The sequence below is a fragment of the Monodelphis domestica genome, chromosome 2 (genome assembly GCF_027887165.1).
Source record: "Monodelphis domestica isolate mMonDom1 chromosome 2, mMonDom1.pri, whole genome shotgun sequence".
Lineage (NCBI taxonomy): Eukaryota > Metazoa > Chordata > Mammalia > Didelphimorphia > Didelphidae > Monodelphis > Monodelphis domestica.
In genome coordinates, this window is record NC_077228.1 from 526,250,348 (window position 1) to 526,265,077 (window position 14,730).

At 45.8% G+C, this 14,730-nt stretch overlaps 1 protein-coding gene across 8 annotated transcripts in view; it reads right to left on the minus strand.

Moving 5' to 3' along the window:
* ANKMY1 (ankyrin repeat and MYND domain containing 1) overlaps positions 1-14,730 on the minus strand; it is a 134,503-nt gene that overhangs the window by 116,587 nt on the left and 3,186 nt on the right. For 4 of the 8 annotated variants that reach the window (XM_056819822.1, XM_056819821.1, XM_056819816.1 and 1 more), the window contains exon 2: positions 3,508-3,665. In XM_056819822.1, the coding sequence (XP_056675800.1) occupies positions 3,508-3,665 (158 nt within the window). Of the gene's footprint in view, positions 1-3,507; positions 3,666-3,804; positions 4,339-5,302; positions 5,486-5,507; positions 5,834-5,857; positions 5,976-14,730 lie in introns of those variants that run through there. The other 4 variants (XM_007485961.2, XM_056819818.1, XM_016429370.2 and 1 more) reach the window with 4 other exon arrangements.

The following is a 14,730-nucleotide window of genomic DNA, read 5'->3' on the forward strand; positions in this document are numbered from 1 at the left end:
GTGGCTACCCACTCTGTCCATGTTGGAATAAACATGGCAAGTGTGCTGGAGGAGTCTGCTCCATTATCTCTCTCCACCATACCTGGGGACAATGTTTCTATGCTCAGCTCCTCCAGCCCTCTGCCCAATGCAAGCACTTCCTCCCTCCTCATCTCTGATAATTTGGGGAGTTCACAGGCAACTTGAAGGTGCAGTTTGGTCACATGATCTCTAAAAGGTTTGCCAACACTGCACTCCACTAATACCGACTGTCATCCTTCTATACAGCTTAATGAAAGATCTGCGTAATGTCCTTTTTTTTTTTTCAAAAATCCTTACCTTTTGTCTTATAATCAATATTCTCTATTGGTTCCAAGGTAGAAGTTTGGTAAGAGCCAGGCTGTGGGAGTTAAATGACTTGCCCAGGATCACACAGCTAGGAAGTATCTGAGGCCAGATTTGAATTTGGGAAGATAAGTTTTCCTGACTCCCAGCTGGTACCTGAGCCACTGTACCACTTAGCTACAATTCTTTTCTTTTTTAAAAACTTTTGAATTAACATTTATTTTTCTCCTCTTTCCATCTACCTATATTTAAAATGAAAAGGGAGCAGAAAACAAACTATTGTGACAAATATGCATAAGCAAGCAAAACAAATTCCTTCATTGGTCATATCCAAAAAATGTCTCGCAATGCATGCATCACCTTTTTTTTCTTTTTAACACTTAATTTCTGTCTTTGAATCAATACTCTGTATTGGTTCCAAGGCAGAAGAGTGGTAAGGGCTAGGCAATGGGGGTGAAGTGACTTGCCCAGGGTCACAAAGCTGGGAAGTATCTGAGGGCAGATTTGAACCCAGGACCTCCCATCTTTTGGATCTGGCTCTCCAACCACTGAGCCACCCAGCTGCCCCCAACCATCACCTTTTTATCAAGAGGAAGGGAACACACTTCATTGTCAATCTTCCAGGATTGTGGGTGGTAATTGCACTGATCAGGGTTCTTCAGATATACAAAGGCTTTGTCTTTACAACAATGTTATTATTATTGTATACATTGTTCTCCTGTTTCTGCTCTCTGATTCTCTCTGTATGAATATTTCCTACAAATCTTTCAGATTTCCCTGGAATCCATTACGTTCATCATTTTGTATGGCATAATAGAATTCCATCACATTCATATGCAGTGATTTGTTCAGTCACAAATTGGGGATAATTGATGGGCATCCCCTTAGTCCCTAGCTCGTTGCTGTTGCAAAAAGCAGGTATAAATATTTTTGTACATATAGGTCCTTTTCCATTTCCTCTGATCTCTTTGGAGTATAAGCCTAGGAGTGGTAGAGCTGGACCACAGGTACATATAGTTTAGTGAATTTAGGGATAATTCCAAGTTTCTTTCCAGATTGGATGGACGAAGGCATAGTTTCATCAAAAATTCATTAATGTAGGGGGCAGCTGGGTAGCTCAATGGATGGAGAGCCAGCCCTAGAGATGGGAGGTCCTAGGTTCAAATCTGCCTTCAGACACTTCCCAGCTGTGTGACCCTGGTAAGTCACTTAATGCGCCCCACCCCCCCACCCCCCACCCCCGGCCTAGCCCTTACCACTCTTCTGCCTTGGAACCAATACACAGTATTGATTCCAAGATGGAAGGTGAGGGATTTTTTTTTTTAATTATTAATGTATCTGCCTTACCACCACCCCTCAAACATTTGTCAATTTGTTTTTTTAGCAGTTTCACCAATCTGGTGGTAATGAAGTTCTTTAATCTACATTTCTCTAATTGTTGGAGATTTAGAACATTTTTATCATATGGCTATTGATAGCTGGGATTTCTGCCTTTGAAGGCTGCCTATCCATATCCTTTTTATCCCTTTAGCCAACAGAGAATGGCTCTTATTTTTATAAAGTTGAATCAGTTCTTTATATATCTTGGAAGGGAATAGACTCTTATCAGAGAAACTTTTCTGGAAGGCTCTCCATGCTGGAAAGGTTTCCACGAAGGCCTCACAAATTGAGGCTGCTTTTCAAGGACCAAGCTAAGTTCAGAGATGCTTACCACCAAAAGGCTGGCAACCTGGAGATGACTTCTTTAATGAAAGCAGGCTATGAAGCAAAGGAAAATTTATAATGGCCTCCTTCCCCATGAGGCTCCCTTCTGTTTTTAGTGTGTCTGTCAATAGAGTGGTTGAGAAGAGCAGGGAAGGGAGTTAAAGACACCAAATCGAGAGAAAAGCATTTTGGGGGGTAGCTAGGTAGCTTAATGAATAGAGCACCAGACCTGGAGTCAGGAAGTCCTGGGATTCAACCTGGCCTCAGACATTTTTTAGCTGTGTGACCCTGGGCAAATCTCTTAACCCCCATTGCCTATTCCTTACTGCATTTCTGTCTTGGAGTCAATACATAGTATTATTTCTAAGATGGAAGGTAAGGGGTTTTTTAAAAGTATTTATTAAAGCAACTACTGTGTGCCAGGCACTGTGCCAAGCACTGAAGACAAAAGAAAGGCAAAATCTCTATCTCAAGGAGCTTCCAATTTAATGGGGGATGGATGGATGGATGGTTAGACAGATGGAGAGATGGACAGGTGGAGAAAGGGAGAGGGATGGAGGAATAGAAGGATGGAGAGAGAGAGAGAGATAATGAATAGATAAATATACGTAGCTAAATAGATAATATATAGAGATAGATAACCAGATAAACAAATCGATGACAATGTATAGAAATATGTAAACAATGTATAGATAAACATAATATATACCTAGATAGCTGGATAAACAGACAAATATGTAAATATATATAGATAGAAAAAAAGTATATATATGGGATATAGTAGAGATCATTTCATAAGATTAAGGGAGGGAATTAAAATCCTTTTTTTTTTTTAAACCCTTACCTTCCATCTTGGAGTCAATACTGTGTATTGGCTCCAAGGCAGAAGAGTGGTAAGGGCTAGGCAATGGGGGTCAAGTGACTTGCCCAGGGTCACACAGCTAGGAAGTGGCTGAGGCCAGATTTGAACCTAGGACCTCCCGTCTCTAGGACTGGCTCTCAATCCACTGAGCTACCCAGCTGCCCCCCCCCTTTTTTTTTAAATAAAACCCTTACCTTCCAAGGCAGAAGAGTGGTAAGGGTTAGGCAATGAGGGTTAAGTGACTTGCCCAGGGTCACAGCTAGGAAGTGTCTGAGGTCACATTTGAACCCAGAACCTCCCATCTCTAGGCCTGGCTCTCAATCCACTGAGCTACCCAGCTGCCCCCAAAATCCATTTTTAAATCATATATAAGCTCTGATTTGACTGTTAGTCATCTAAATTTGAGATCCTTGTCAATCAAGCAATAAGCATTTAAGTACCTACTGGGTACAAAAGACATACCTCTCACATTAGACTGTAAGCTCCTAGTGAGCAGAGACAGCTTTATTCCTTGTTTATTCCAAGTGTCTAGCTCCTAATGGGCATCTAATAAATGTATTCTGATACTCATCACCCCTTCCACAAAAAAGATACTATGTAAGAAATGTATACAACACCTTTTGGAGTAATATCTTAGATCATCCATGGTCCTGTCTTCTCTGGAATGATCAAGTTTGATGGTGCTGGGCAATGAGGGCTTAATGTCCCCCTGAGTGAAAACTTCAGACTTCATCATATTTCCAAAAGCGCTTTTACAGCTTCTTCTTGAAGTGACCTAGAAGGACAAGTGGAAAGGCCTCGCTCCGACTTCCTGTAGGAAATCTGGCATGGGCATGGCTTGGAAAAGTACTAAGTAACTGCTCAGATTTACCCAGGAAAAAACCTTCACCTCGGGGCTCCTGTGCCAAACCTACCCTTTGTTCCCAGACATTCCCCTTCGAGTGAGCTACCCTTTCCAAGATCTCTACTTGCTGCCCTCCTTTCAGACAGCCCAGAAGCAGACAGGTACCATTCAGTCAACTGTAAGGAAATGGATCCCAATACAGAAAACGGTACCCATTTGATGCTCAGTTTGCCACAGACAAACCTTCAATAAGAAAAAAAAACAAGACAGAAAAACAAAAAAGCCATCCCTGGTGCTCCAAGGGCCGGCATATATTTGGAGTTCAATCTCCCCAAAAGTTTTCCCCCAGACTCCACGACCTTGACAAAGGTGCTCTCTCATCTTTATTCACTGCGGGGGAAGGAACACAGGAAGAACAAGAGTTTTATCTAACAGGCAGGGTTACTGTTTCATTGGAATTGTACATGACTGGTTACTATGGCACCATCTCTGTGCAATGAAAACACCAGGGAAGTTGTGTTACTCTGTAACTCGCAGGCACATCATTTATAATTGAATAAGACACTGTCGGAGGACATTTCCACAAAAAGCTGGCCGATGGGCTCTTTAGTTGGACAAATAAACTGATATCAGATTGTTTCTATGGGGGGGGGGGGGATCAGAATTCGAGTGAATTCCAAGTTGGGAGGGAAGGGAGAGGCCATTTGACCCAACCCCTCTGCAGTCTAAGAGCCTTTCCTAGAAGACCTCTAAGGAGAGAAAAGCCATTACTTCCCCTGGGCAACCTATTTCACTAGTGGACAGCTCTCACAGTTAGAAATCAAGATTGGAAGAAACCATCAAGACAAAATCTGCCTCTGATCAGCTGAATGGGATCACAGATCAAAAGCTGGCAGCAATCTCGTGGGTCATCCAGTACAACCTCTTCATTTTACAGATTAGGAAACTGAGGCCCAGGGAAATTAAGGAATTTGCCCAACGTTATTAATGACTAAGAAGCAAAGTGAAGACCTGAAGTCATATCCTCCAACTCCAAATAGGAGCTCTTTCTACTCATGCTTCCTACTTCTGCCCAGGGATCGATCAACCGGAATAAGAGTGATCCTCTTTCCAGCATCAGGCACCAACATAAGGCACCAACACCAATCATGTCACCCAGAGGATGCTGACTGTTCTTGTGCCAATCGGTTCCATTTACAAAACTGTCTCTACATCTGAGCATCAGCTCTGTTGGCTCTGTCTGGATTTTGAAGTCGATATCTGGGTTCAAAGTCCAGATCAATCTGTGTGACCTTGGTCAAGTCACTGCCTTCTCCAGGCTCAAATTTCATCACGATTGTTCTAGGCGATCTAAGGTCCCTTTCAAGTCTAGGCAGATGAAGCTACAACCCCAACTATGTCATAGGGTCATAGCCATCTAGAACACGTGCATCTATATCCACCGATTAACCAGGCTTCCCACCCACTCCTTTCGCATATTCTACAATTTCTGCAAGACTCCGTGAGCCACAGCCGACACAAGAGTGAGGTGCGCAAGGTAACACACGCCAAACCACAGCTTGACGAACCTCGGAGAGCCGCCTCCGCAATTGTTTCCTGCGTGTGAATCAATCAATCCCAGATTTGCTCTCCTTCCACAGGGCAGAGGGCGAAGCCGGGCACAGAGCCCCGCGCGGCCTCGGCGGCGGGATCAGCCCCGACTGCCCAGGCCCCTTCGGAAAAACGATCTCCCTGGGCCGCCTGCCTCCCGGCCTCTCCCCCTAACCCACCCACCCGTGTGTAAGTCAGTCAGTTCTCCTGTCCATGCGCCCTCTCGCTCGCGGGCCAAGAGAGCCGCCAGTCCTCCCTCCTTCTGCCCTGACTCCTTGACCCTCCTTGGCTCTAAGAGAAACTCCCCCCACTCCCACGCAGCAGCCCACGACCCCGAGACGACTGATACCACTGGCACCACGGCGGGGGGTTCGCCCCCCGCGCATGCACCATCCAAGAACCCAAGCCTGTCTAGCGGCGGCTCCGCGGTCCTAGACGCCAAGCGCCAGGAGCCAGTGGGAGTGGGGCGGGAGGAAACACCAGAGCCTGGCGGCCCGCCCCTCCAGACCGGAGCCGCAAGCCTTCCACCCTACCTCCGGGCTCCAATGGACTAGGCAAAAGCGTCGGCGTCTCCATAGAGACCCTGATACTCTGCGGAGCTGCCCCGCCCCCAGCTTGGTTCCGCCCTCCCCACTCCCCTCTCCCCTCTGCCCTCTCCAGTTGAGCTGCCCCACCCCGGCTGGGCAGTCGGTGGTTAGTTCCAGTCTAAGGAGGAACGTCACTGCCGGCGATTATGCCCTCACAGGGGCTCCTCCACCTGGCCGGCCCTGCGCTCCGCCCGCGGATGTCGGGGGTCCTGGCTCTGTAGCTGGGTCAGTCAGTGGACATGGGCTCAGAAATCTCGAACAGAAAGGACGTTAGACGCCAGCTGGTCTAAACTCTTCATTTGACAGCTGTGGAAACTGAGGCTGGCCCTTGGGCCAGAAGAGACTTCAGAGGCCGTCTAGTAAGGCCCCCTCTTGTGACAGAGAAGGGTACTGAAGCCCAGCGGCCGTGAGCTGACTGGCCCGAGGCCGGACCAGTCAATCAGGCAACACTAAGTGCTCCCTGGGGCAGAAGCCTCCTCCCCCAGCCTGACCCAGCCGAGAAAACCCTGACCAATAAGCCTGCAGCTTCTGCTTGATGCGTGAGGGGGAGCCGGGCTTTCTGGCGGCAGCCCATTGCACTGATTTGTGATACAAATATTGGTAGCAAGTTCTTCTCTCTGTTTGGCCTGTCCTCTGCCTCCTGCCCCCAGGGACCAACAAACCCTTTTTCCGTGGGAAAGCCCTTGGAAGGCTTGAGGGCTCCTTCCGCTGCTCCTGGACCCCACAGCCCAATGGCCTGGAGTCCTCTCGCTGCCCTGGCTGCCCTCTTGTGGACTCTGCCCGGCTTACCATCGCCCTTCTCAGAATGTAGTGCCCAGACCTGATGATCATGATACTCTCCAAGCTCTTGACCAGGGCAGCTTTTCTCTTCCAAACATCTCCCAACTAACTACTTCCTCACGGAGTTTGAGACATTGATTATACCCTGCGTTCTAGCCAAAGTGAACCTGTCACTCACTAAGAGGGTGCTGGCAAATGTTTAACAAAAAGGTGTCGGGGTGGGGTAGGGGGATGGGCAGCTGGGTGGCTCAGTGGATTGAGAGTCAAAGCTCAGAGATGGGAGATTCTGGGTTCAAATCTGCCCTCAGACACTTCCTAGCTGTGTGACCCTGGGCAAGTCACCTACCCCCCATTGCCCACCCTTACTGCTCTTCGGGCTTGGAACCAATACTCAGTATTGATTCAAAGATGGAAGGTGAGGGTTAAAAAAAACAACAACAAAGGTAGGGTATACTTCATAAGTTGAATCTGCATCCTTATACATTTTCTCCATCAGTTTCTTAAATCTAGACAAATCAAACCCTCATTTGAAGCGCTTGCCAATTTCTGAAGTGTAAAATGTTCATCCTGGAAACATAACAATTGTTTCTTGGGAACTGGTAAAAAGCCTGCTAGCACCCCACCCCCACCCCATGCTACCTTAACACCTTGGGCTCCCGACATTACCTCTCCTTGGAATAACCTCCCTCTATCAACTCCACCTATTGAAATCCATCACTACGCTTCATGGAGTTGTGAGCCTGTGTCAGACCTGGCAGCTGATGGATGAGCCTCTCCAAACTTAGCTAAGCTGCTCATCAGCTTAAGTCACCAAACCTATACTTAAAACCTTTACATGAAGGGAATCAGCTGGGTGGCTCAGTGGATTGAGGGCCAAGCCCAGCGACAGGAGGTCCTGAGTTCAGATCTGGTCTCTGACACTTCCTAGCTGTGTGACCCTGGGTAAGTCACTTAGGCCCCATTGCCTAGTCCTTACTGCTCTTCTGCCTTGGAATCAAATTAGTATTGATTCTAAGATGGAAGGTGAGGATTTTAAGAAGTAAAACCTTTTCAGGTTGAAAGGACCTGCTCAAAAAGTTATTTCCCTGACAGAGCCTTGGAAAAAAGCCTGGGGTCATCTTCATGCTTCAATGAGGCTTCAGAGGAGGATTTGGGTGGCTGTTGAAGTCCAGCCCATTCTTAAAGCCCCAATTTAAGTTCCACCTCTTTCTTCCCTTATCTCTTTCTTAATCTGTCCAAGTGGAAAAGGTCTTCAGATCCTGGGATCTCAGACTAGTCTCATTTAGAATTATATCATCTAGATTTTGTGGCTTGGAGAAAATGTTACTACTTCGGATTCAACTTAAAAGTATTGTCTGCCTTTTGGAGAGCTGGTGTAAACATTTACTAATTCCATAACGGGAATTCAGTCTTCTAAAACTTTAATAGAATTCTCTTCCTTCCCACAATCCTAGGAGATGGGTAGCACAAATGTCATTTTATGGGTGATAAAATCAGGGTTCAGACAACTTAAGTGGCATGGTCAAGGTGACACAGCCAGGATTCTAACCAAGGGTCCCCTACCCCAAGCCTTGTGTCTTTCCACTCTGCTTTACTGTATTGAGGGAAAACAGCTCATTAAAGCTCAGAAGGAAGCTTTCTCCCAGCTGTTGGAACATACAACAAATGCTCATATAGATGCCCAGCTGAGATCACTTTCCCTGCAGACAGCCACATGGAGAGCCCCCAGGGGTTAGAACAGGCCCTGGACCAGAGCAGGTGCCTACCTAGAACTTAGGAGGTGGGAGGTAGGAAAAAAGTCCTTCCAACACTCCAATTTCTCCTCTGCTGACTGGTTGTGGTTTCTAAAATTCCACTGTTGAAGATTTTTCTCCATTTGAGCCTTGAAGACTCCCCATCAATAATGGGATCTCCCCTTTTGGGGAGTCCCAAATGCACCCCAAAAGTCTATCCAGGCCCCCAACTATACCATACTACCCTCAGGGTATCTTAGACTCTCCTTGGAATAGAAACAAACTTGAGGTTGGTAGAAAGACAAGCTAAGCCCCACCTTCCCCCCCCCCCGACCTTCATAGACCCCCAGCTTTATAGAACTTCCCCAAATGTTTAGACTCCCCCTGAAAGATTCCCATGTGTAGGGGACAGGACCCACATGATTAGCTAGCAAAGGAGACCAATAAGGAGTGCCCAGAGAGGTAGGAGGGGAACTATGAGAAAGCCATGTCCCGTTACCCCGGAGAAGCGATATTTCCAGTAGGAGGTCAAGGCGTCGATAGTGCAGAAGGCTGAAGAGAAGTCAAAGAAGCCCAATGAGAAAAGGTCACCGGATTTAGTAATTAAAGAGAACAAAAGGGGAACCACAAGGCAAGATGGGGGACTGAAGGGGAAAATGACTTGATCCACAATTTGTGGGGACCCAACCACAAGGCACGTGGAGAATTCTCTCTGAGCAGCGTTGTATGGTCTCACTTGTCTGAGTTACGATTCTAGTCAGCAGAAAAGAAGGGCTCACCCCTCGGGAGGATTCAGGTAGGACCAGCCCAGGTCACTATAAACTCCACAACCAAAGCCGCCTCCAGCGAGTGCTTTCCAGGGCTATAAGCTGTCCAAAGACACTCATCCCCTGACAGTTAAAGCTTGTGATTTAAGACACGGTACAAAACGCAAATCTCTTGGAAATAATGCCCAGAAATGTGAAGGGCTGTTAATGGCCCAACCCTGCCTAATCAAGCACAAAACTGTGTCAGGGTGTGAGTGATGGGGCAATAATTCCCGTCTCTTGCCCTACCTAATGGGAGACAGGAGCCACAGTCTGGTCAGCACACTGAAGTGCTTTGGCCGCTGGCCTGCATAAGAATCAGTTAGGCTCTGACACAGCAGTCAGTCTCCTAAACTTTCCCAACAGAATGTCAGCTTTGCCTCCCAGAGGCCAGTGCGCAGACCCTTGGATTTCTCTTTAACCACCAGCTAGAATCTCCATACTTTTAGACAGCCATCAGAGAAATACCACAACTTAACTGCCATCCAGCTCGTGTTAAAGGTCGCCTGAGACATCGGATATTTACGACTGTCGGTCTAATGGCCATCCATTAACTCTCCATTCCTGTAGGTTCTCCAAGCTCAAGTCCTCTATTAAGTTAGATTAGCAGAAAGCAATGTACCTGGATCATATTATCTCTGATCCCTGCAGAAATGTCTTCGCAGAGTTGAGATTGAATGTTATGGCCCCAGCTTTTATAGAGAATCCTATCCCGTAACCCATGATGGGATGGGTGTGGGGGCAGCTGGGCAGGGGAGTGTTGAGTTTGTGTTATGTATTCCACGTCCCCCAGGGGAGCCGAGGGGAAGGGTCTCAGGATAAGGCAGAGTCAATGGGGTTTAGCCTACAGAATTCTGATCCCAATTCACAGGTAAGTCTTGGGTTCTGGAGCAAGGCTATATCCCTCAAAAGGTTTCAGGGGGATCCCCTGAGTGCTCAAGGTTAATTCTCTAATGCCACTGACTGGAGCCTCTACCAGTATGCTACCTCCCGAGATTATCAGTTAAGAACCAATTTAGTCAGTGAGACTTAGCTTTTAGAAAGGGACATTTACTAAATGGAACAAATCACAACCCAAGATGGTTGTAATATACTCTCCTTTGAGTGCAGAGGAAGAGTCTAGGGGACTTCCTGAGGACTGAGACTGTCTTTAGTTCTGTTTCATATCCCCAGCACTTAGCACAGTGTTAGCACTTAAAACTGAGTAAACATTCAATAAATGTTTCCTCCCTCCCTCCCTCCCTTCCTCCTTCCTTCTCTCCTTTCCTTTCTCCCTCTTCCTTCTTTCTCTCCTTCTTTCTTTCCTTCTTTTTCTCCTTCCTTTCTTACCTTCTTTCCTTCTTTCCTCCTTTCCTCCCTCCCTCCCTCCTTCTTTCCTTCCTTCTTTCTCTCCTTTTCTTCCTTCCAGCATAGAGAATACATGTAGCAAAGAGGTTAATTACAGTTTGTATGTACTTAGAGTCAGGGTGCTGGGGTTCCATCCCATATCTGATACTTCACTATCTGGGTAAGTCATATGCTCTCTTCATGCCCCAGTTGATTCATTTTTAAATTGACAGGGTTGGAATCAATGGCCTCTTAAGATCCCTTCCAGCTCTAAATCTCTGAGCCTAAGAGACTAGGAAATGAGGATGTCTGGTGATCCCAGGAGAATAGGAACAGAAAGAATCTCTGAAGGGTAGCTGATAGAGAGGGAGAGTAATAGTGGAGCATTCCCAAGCAATTCCTTGGGTTCCAAGGAAGGGATGGTGCTAAGGAAGCAAGCGATCATGTAGGGGTATTCCTATAAAATGGTAGAGACACTTTGAACAGGACCCTGAGTGATCAGAGTAAGGGATCATAAAACTGGAGCTAGGAAAGCCCTCTGAGGCTATTTTACAGATGAGGAAACTGAGACAACACAAAGGTGAAGGGACTTACCCAAGGTCACACATGTAGTAACTTTCAGGGCCTGGAGTCCAACCCAAGACTAACCCACTTTCCACTGTCATGTTCTGCCTCCCTACAGAAAAACAGATCTTAGCAAGTAAGACCATACAAGGTAATGCCAGCCTCATTATGAAAGATTCTTTCTTTGGTCACAAATACCTGCTGCTTATATTTAAACTCACCTTAATGAATTACTTTACCTATATTCTTTTATTTGGTTGTTCTCATGTTTCTACAGGACCAGGAAGTTCAGGAAAGGATATTTCCCTGGCTACTAGTTGAAAGAGAATTCCAAGAAGGGGAAGGCAGGGACAGTGTTACCTTTGTCTTCATATCCCTGGCACTTAGGATAGCACCTGGCACCTAGTAGGTGCCCCACAAATGCTTATTAATTGATTCATGACTTCAAGAAGGTAACCCTGCACTTGATGCTATAGAGGACCATGGGCCCTGTGATTACATTTTGGAGGCTCCTTCAGAACTAAGTACAAAGCCAGGGGTATGCTGGTCAGTGTTTAACAACCAGCTCTCCAAAAATATTAATGATACTCCCAATACCCTACTAAGTTTAATCAATATTATTAACATTTTCTCCATTACTTTCTCAAATATAATCAATCAACAAAATGATAAATTAAGTCCTAATTTGTAGTATTTGCTGATTCCTGATATGTAAATGCTCATGCTGAAAATTTAATAATTGCTTCACACATAAGTAGATCCCTGTAGTATATACGTAATTATTGCATCAGCAGCTCTAACAACAGTGCGAAGGGCTCAGGTTTGTGTTAGGAGGAATCTTGTCTGGCTCACAGCCCCTACCCAAAAAGGTTGGAGAAATCACTACCTCACATCTACCCACATGCTTTTACCAAAAGTATCCAGTATCAAGAAAGCAAAAGAAAACCCAAAACAGAGCCTTTGGAAAACAAAGTTACCCTCTAATGAGCAACCCAAAATCTTTACAGATTACCAGTCGCTTACAGTCCCAAGTAGGCAAGCTCCAGCAAGTGTCAACCTCCTCCTGGAGGCCCGTGATGCTCCCATAGGCTCTGACTCCCTTCCCAAGTTACCCAGTACTCCTGGGGGGCAGTGCTGCATGTTGCTCCCAGGTAAGGCCAAAAATATCTACAAGCTGTGAGAATTAATTTTTCATCTACTGTATTAATTCCTATATATTTGGGAGAATTACTGTGTATTCCTGGATCTGGGATCTGAGTCTGAGATTCCATCCCGGCTGCTCCTTTTTGCATTTTCTTTGTCCTTGGAAATCCCAAGGAATGTCTTTTTTTTTAACATTTTGGTTAATAAATGAAGTGAAGAAGGGTTCTTTTCCTGCTTAGGTGACTTGTCCACCTATGGGGATAGGGAGAGGTGGCTAGGTAGATGGACCCACCATCACTAACTAAAGATGTCTTGGGATGTTCAAGAGAGAGGCTGAATAATGAGCTCCTAAAAATCTATTAAACAGCCTGACCCAGCTCGGGGCATATCTGGTCACAAAAAGAGTCATGGAGACTTAGATCATTTTACTGGTTATCATGCTGGCCTAACCAAGAAACCTGATATAATCAATGAACTTATCTTCTTATCCCCCCCCCCAATCCATCTCTCAAGATAATTTTAATCATAACAAAGACAGACTTCCTTTTTCTGAAAATGGTCTTTATCATCTCTGAGGGAAGGGCTTTGAAGTTCACTCTCTTTCCCTGTGTGACTGTTATAGGAATTCATTATCATACTAGAAGCCTCTTCTTCCCACTCGTTTCAGGGCTGGGAAGGGGCCCTAATTTATCCTTAATCATTTTAAATGCTAAAGAACTCCCCATAGGCAAATGGATATAGGGCCTGCCTGCTTAGCTCACCTGGGTAATATAATGATGCTTCACAAGAATCCTAGATTTAGAGTTGGAAGGAACATTAGAGGCCATCTAGTCCAATCCTTTCGTTTCCCAAAGAGGAGCCTGGGGACTAAAAGCACTTGCTTATGGTCCACTGGCACCAGGTGGCAGAGGCTAGGAGGACCAGAGGGGAGGAGGGGAGCCTGAAGGTTAGGTTGAAGGTGACAAAGAGGTTTAGAAGGAGTGAGGCGGAGAGACGGAAGGCTTGAAGAGAGGAAGTTCAGAGTCCTGGATCATAATTGAAGAGAGGACGTCCAGAGTCCTGGAGCACAATTATGGGGAGTGGTGAGATTCAACATGTCACTGTCCCTAGTGGTGGCTGAGGTGGACTGTGAAGAAGGAGTCATGAGAGTAAAAGAGGCAGATGAACCCACGTGTAGGAGGGGACGCTCATATTCACACTGAAGTTTCTGCATGGAAGGAGAGGGATTGAGGTTCAAACTCACTCCAGCAAGTCAACTCCATCTCTGCATCTCAGTTTCCTCATGTGTAAAATGGGGACAATGGACTAGATAATGGATCCCTTTCAGCTTTGGATTCTAAGATCCTGGGGTTCTACGTAGACTCAAAAGCCAAGTGGTTTATAGAAATCACCAGCAGAGAAAAATGGAAACTTCAAAGAGATGACAGAAAAATTTTTTCCCAACACAGAAATCTGACTAAAAAAAAAAAAATAGCTAGCAACAGAACCACATGACACTGGAGTGACCAAAAGGATACAGTAAAGCTGTGGGTAGATCCAGGGAGAGCTAAGGAGCATGGATCGCCCTCACAATATCTTCAAGGTTCCATATGGCGGCAACTAGTGGAATCATGGATGGATGGTTGAACCTGGAGTCAGGAAGACCTGAGTTCAAATCCAACCTCAAGACACTAGCTGTGAGACTTTGGACAAGTCACTTGACCTCTGTATACCTCAGTTTTCTCAACTGTAAAATGTGAATAACAATCGCTTCTACCTCCCAGAATTGTTGTGAGGACTGAATGAGATCATATGCTTTGTGAAAGCACCCTGCCTGGCATATAGTAAGTGCTGTGTAAATGCTTATTCCCTTCCTTCTTCCCACTGGTCCCCATTGGCTCTGTAGGATAACATTTCCAGAAGGCTAGATATTGGCAAAATAGGAGATTGGGATCTACCTAGAGAAATGAGAGTATTTAAGGAATAGACTAAGACAGAAATGGTTCAAATTAGTAATAGATTTAAATCTAGAAGAGACCTTGGAGGCTATCTTTCCAACCTTCCCCCACTATACAGATGAGAAAACTGCATCCCAGAAGGTTAGCTGGCTTGTGACCCAAAACCACATAACTGCTAAATAGCAGAGGCAGGAATTGAACCTCTGATCTTTTGCCTTCAGTCCTGAGTCCTTTCTGGAGCTTCCTACTTCCTCCATTCTTCCGTTACTACTGGAGGTAGCTCTTGTTCCTGTTACTCTCAAAAGTATGGACACCCTCCCACTCACCTAGGCTCATGAACTAGGATCCTCAACTCCTTACTCACACTCATCCCCCAACCACAATCTATTGACAAATCTTACTGTTTTTACCCTTAGAGCATGTCTTATCAGTAGCCCCTTCTCTCTGTGCCCACAGATGGCTCAAGCTCTAGCTCATCACCTTTCATCTGGACCATTAAATAGACTTTGAACTCCATCACCCTAACTCAA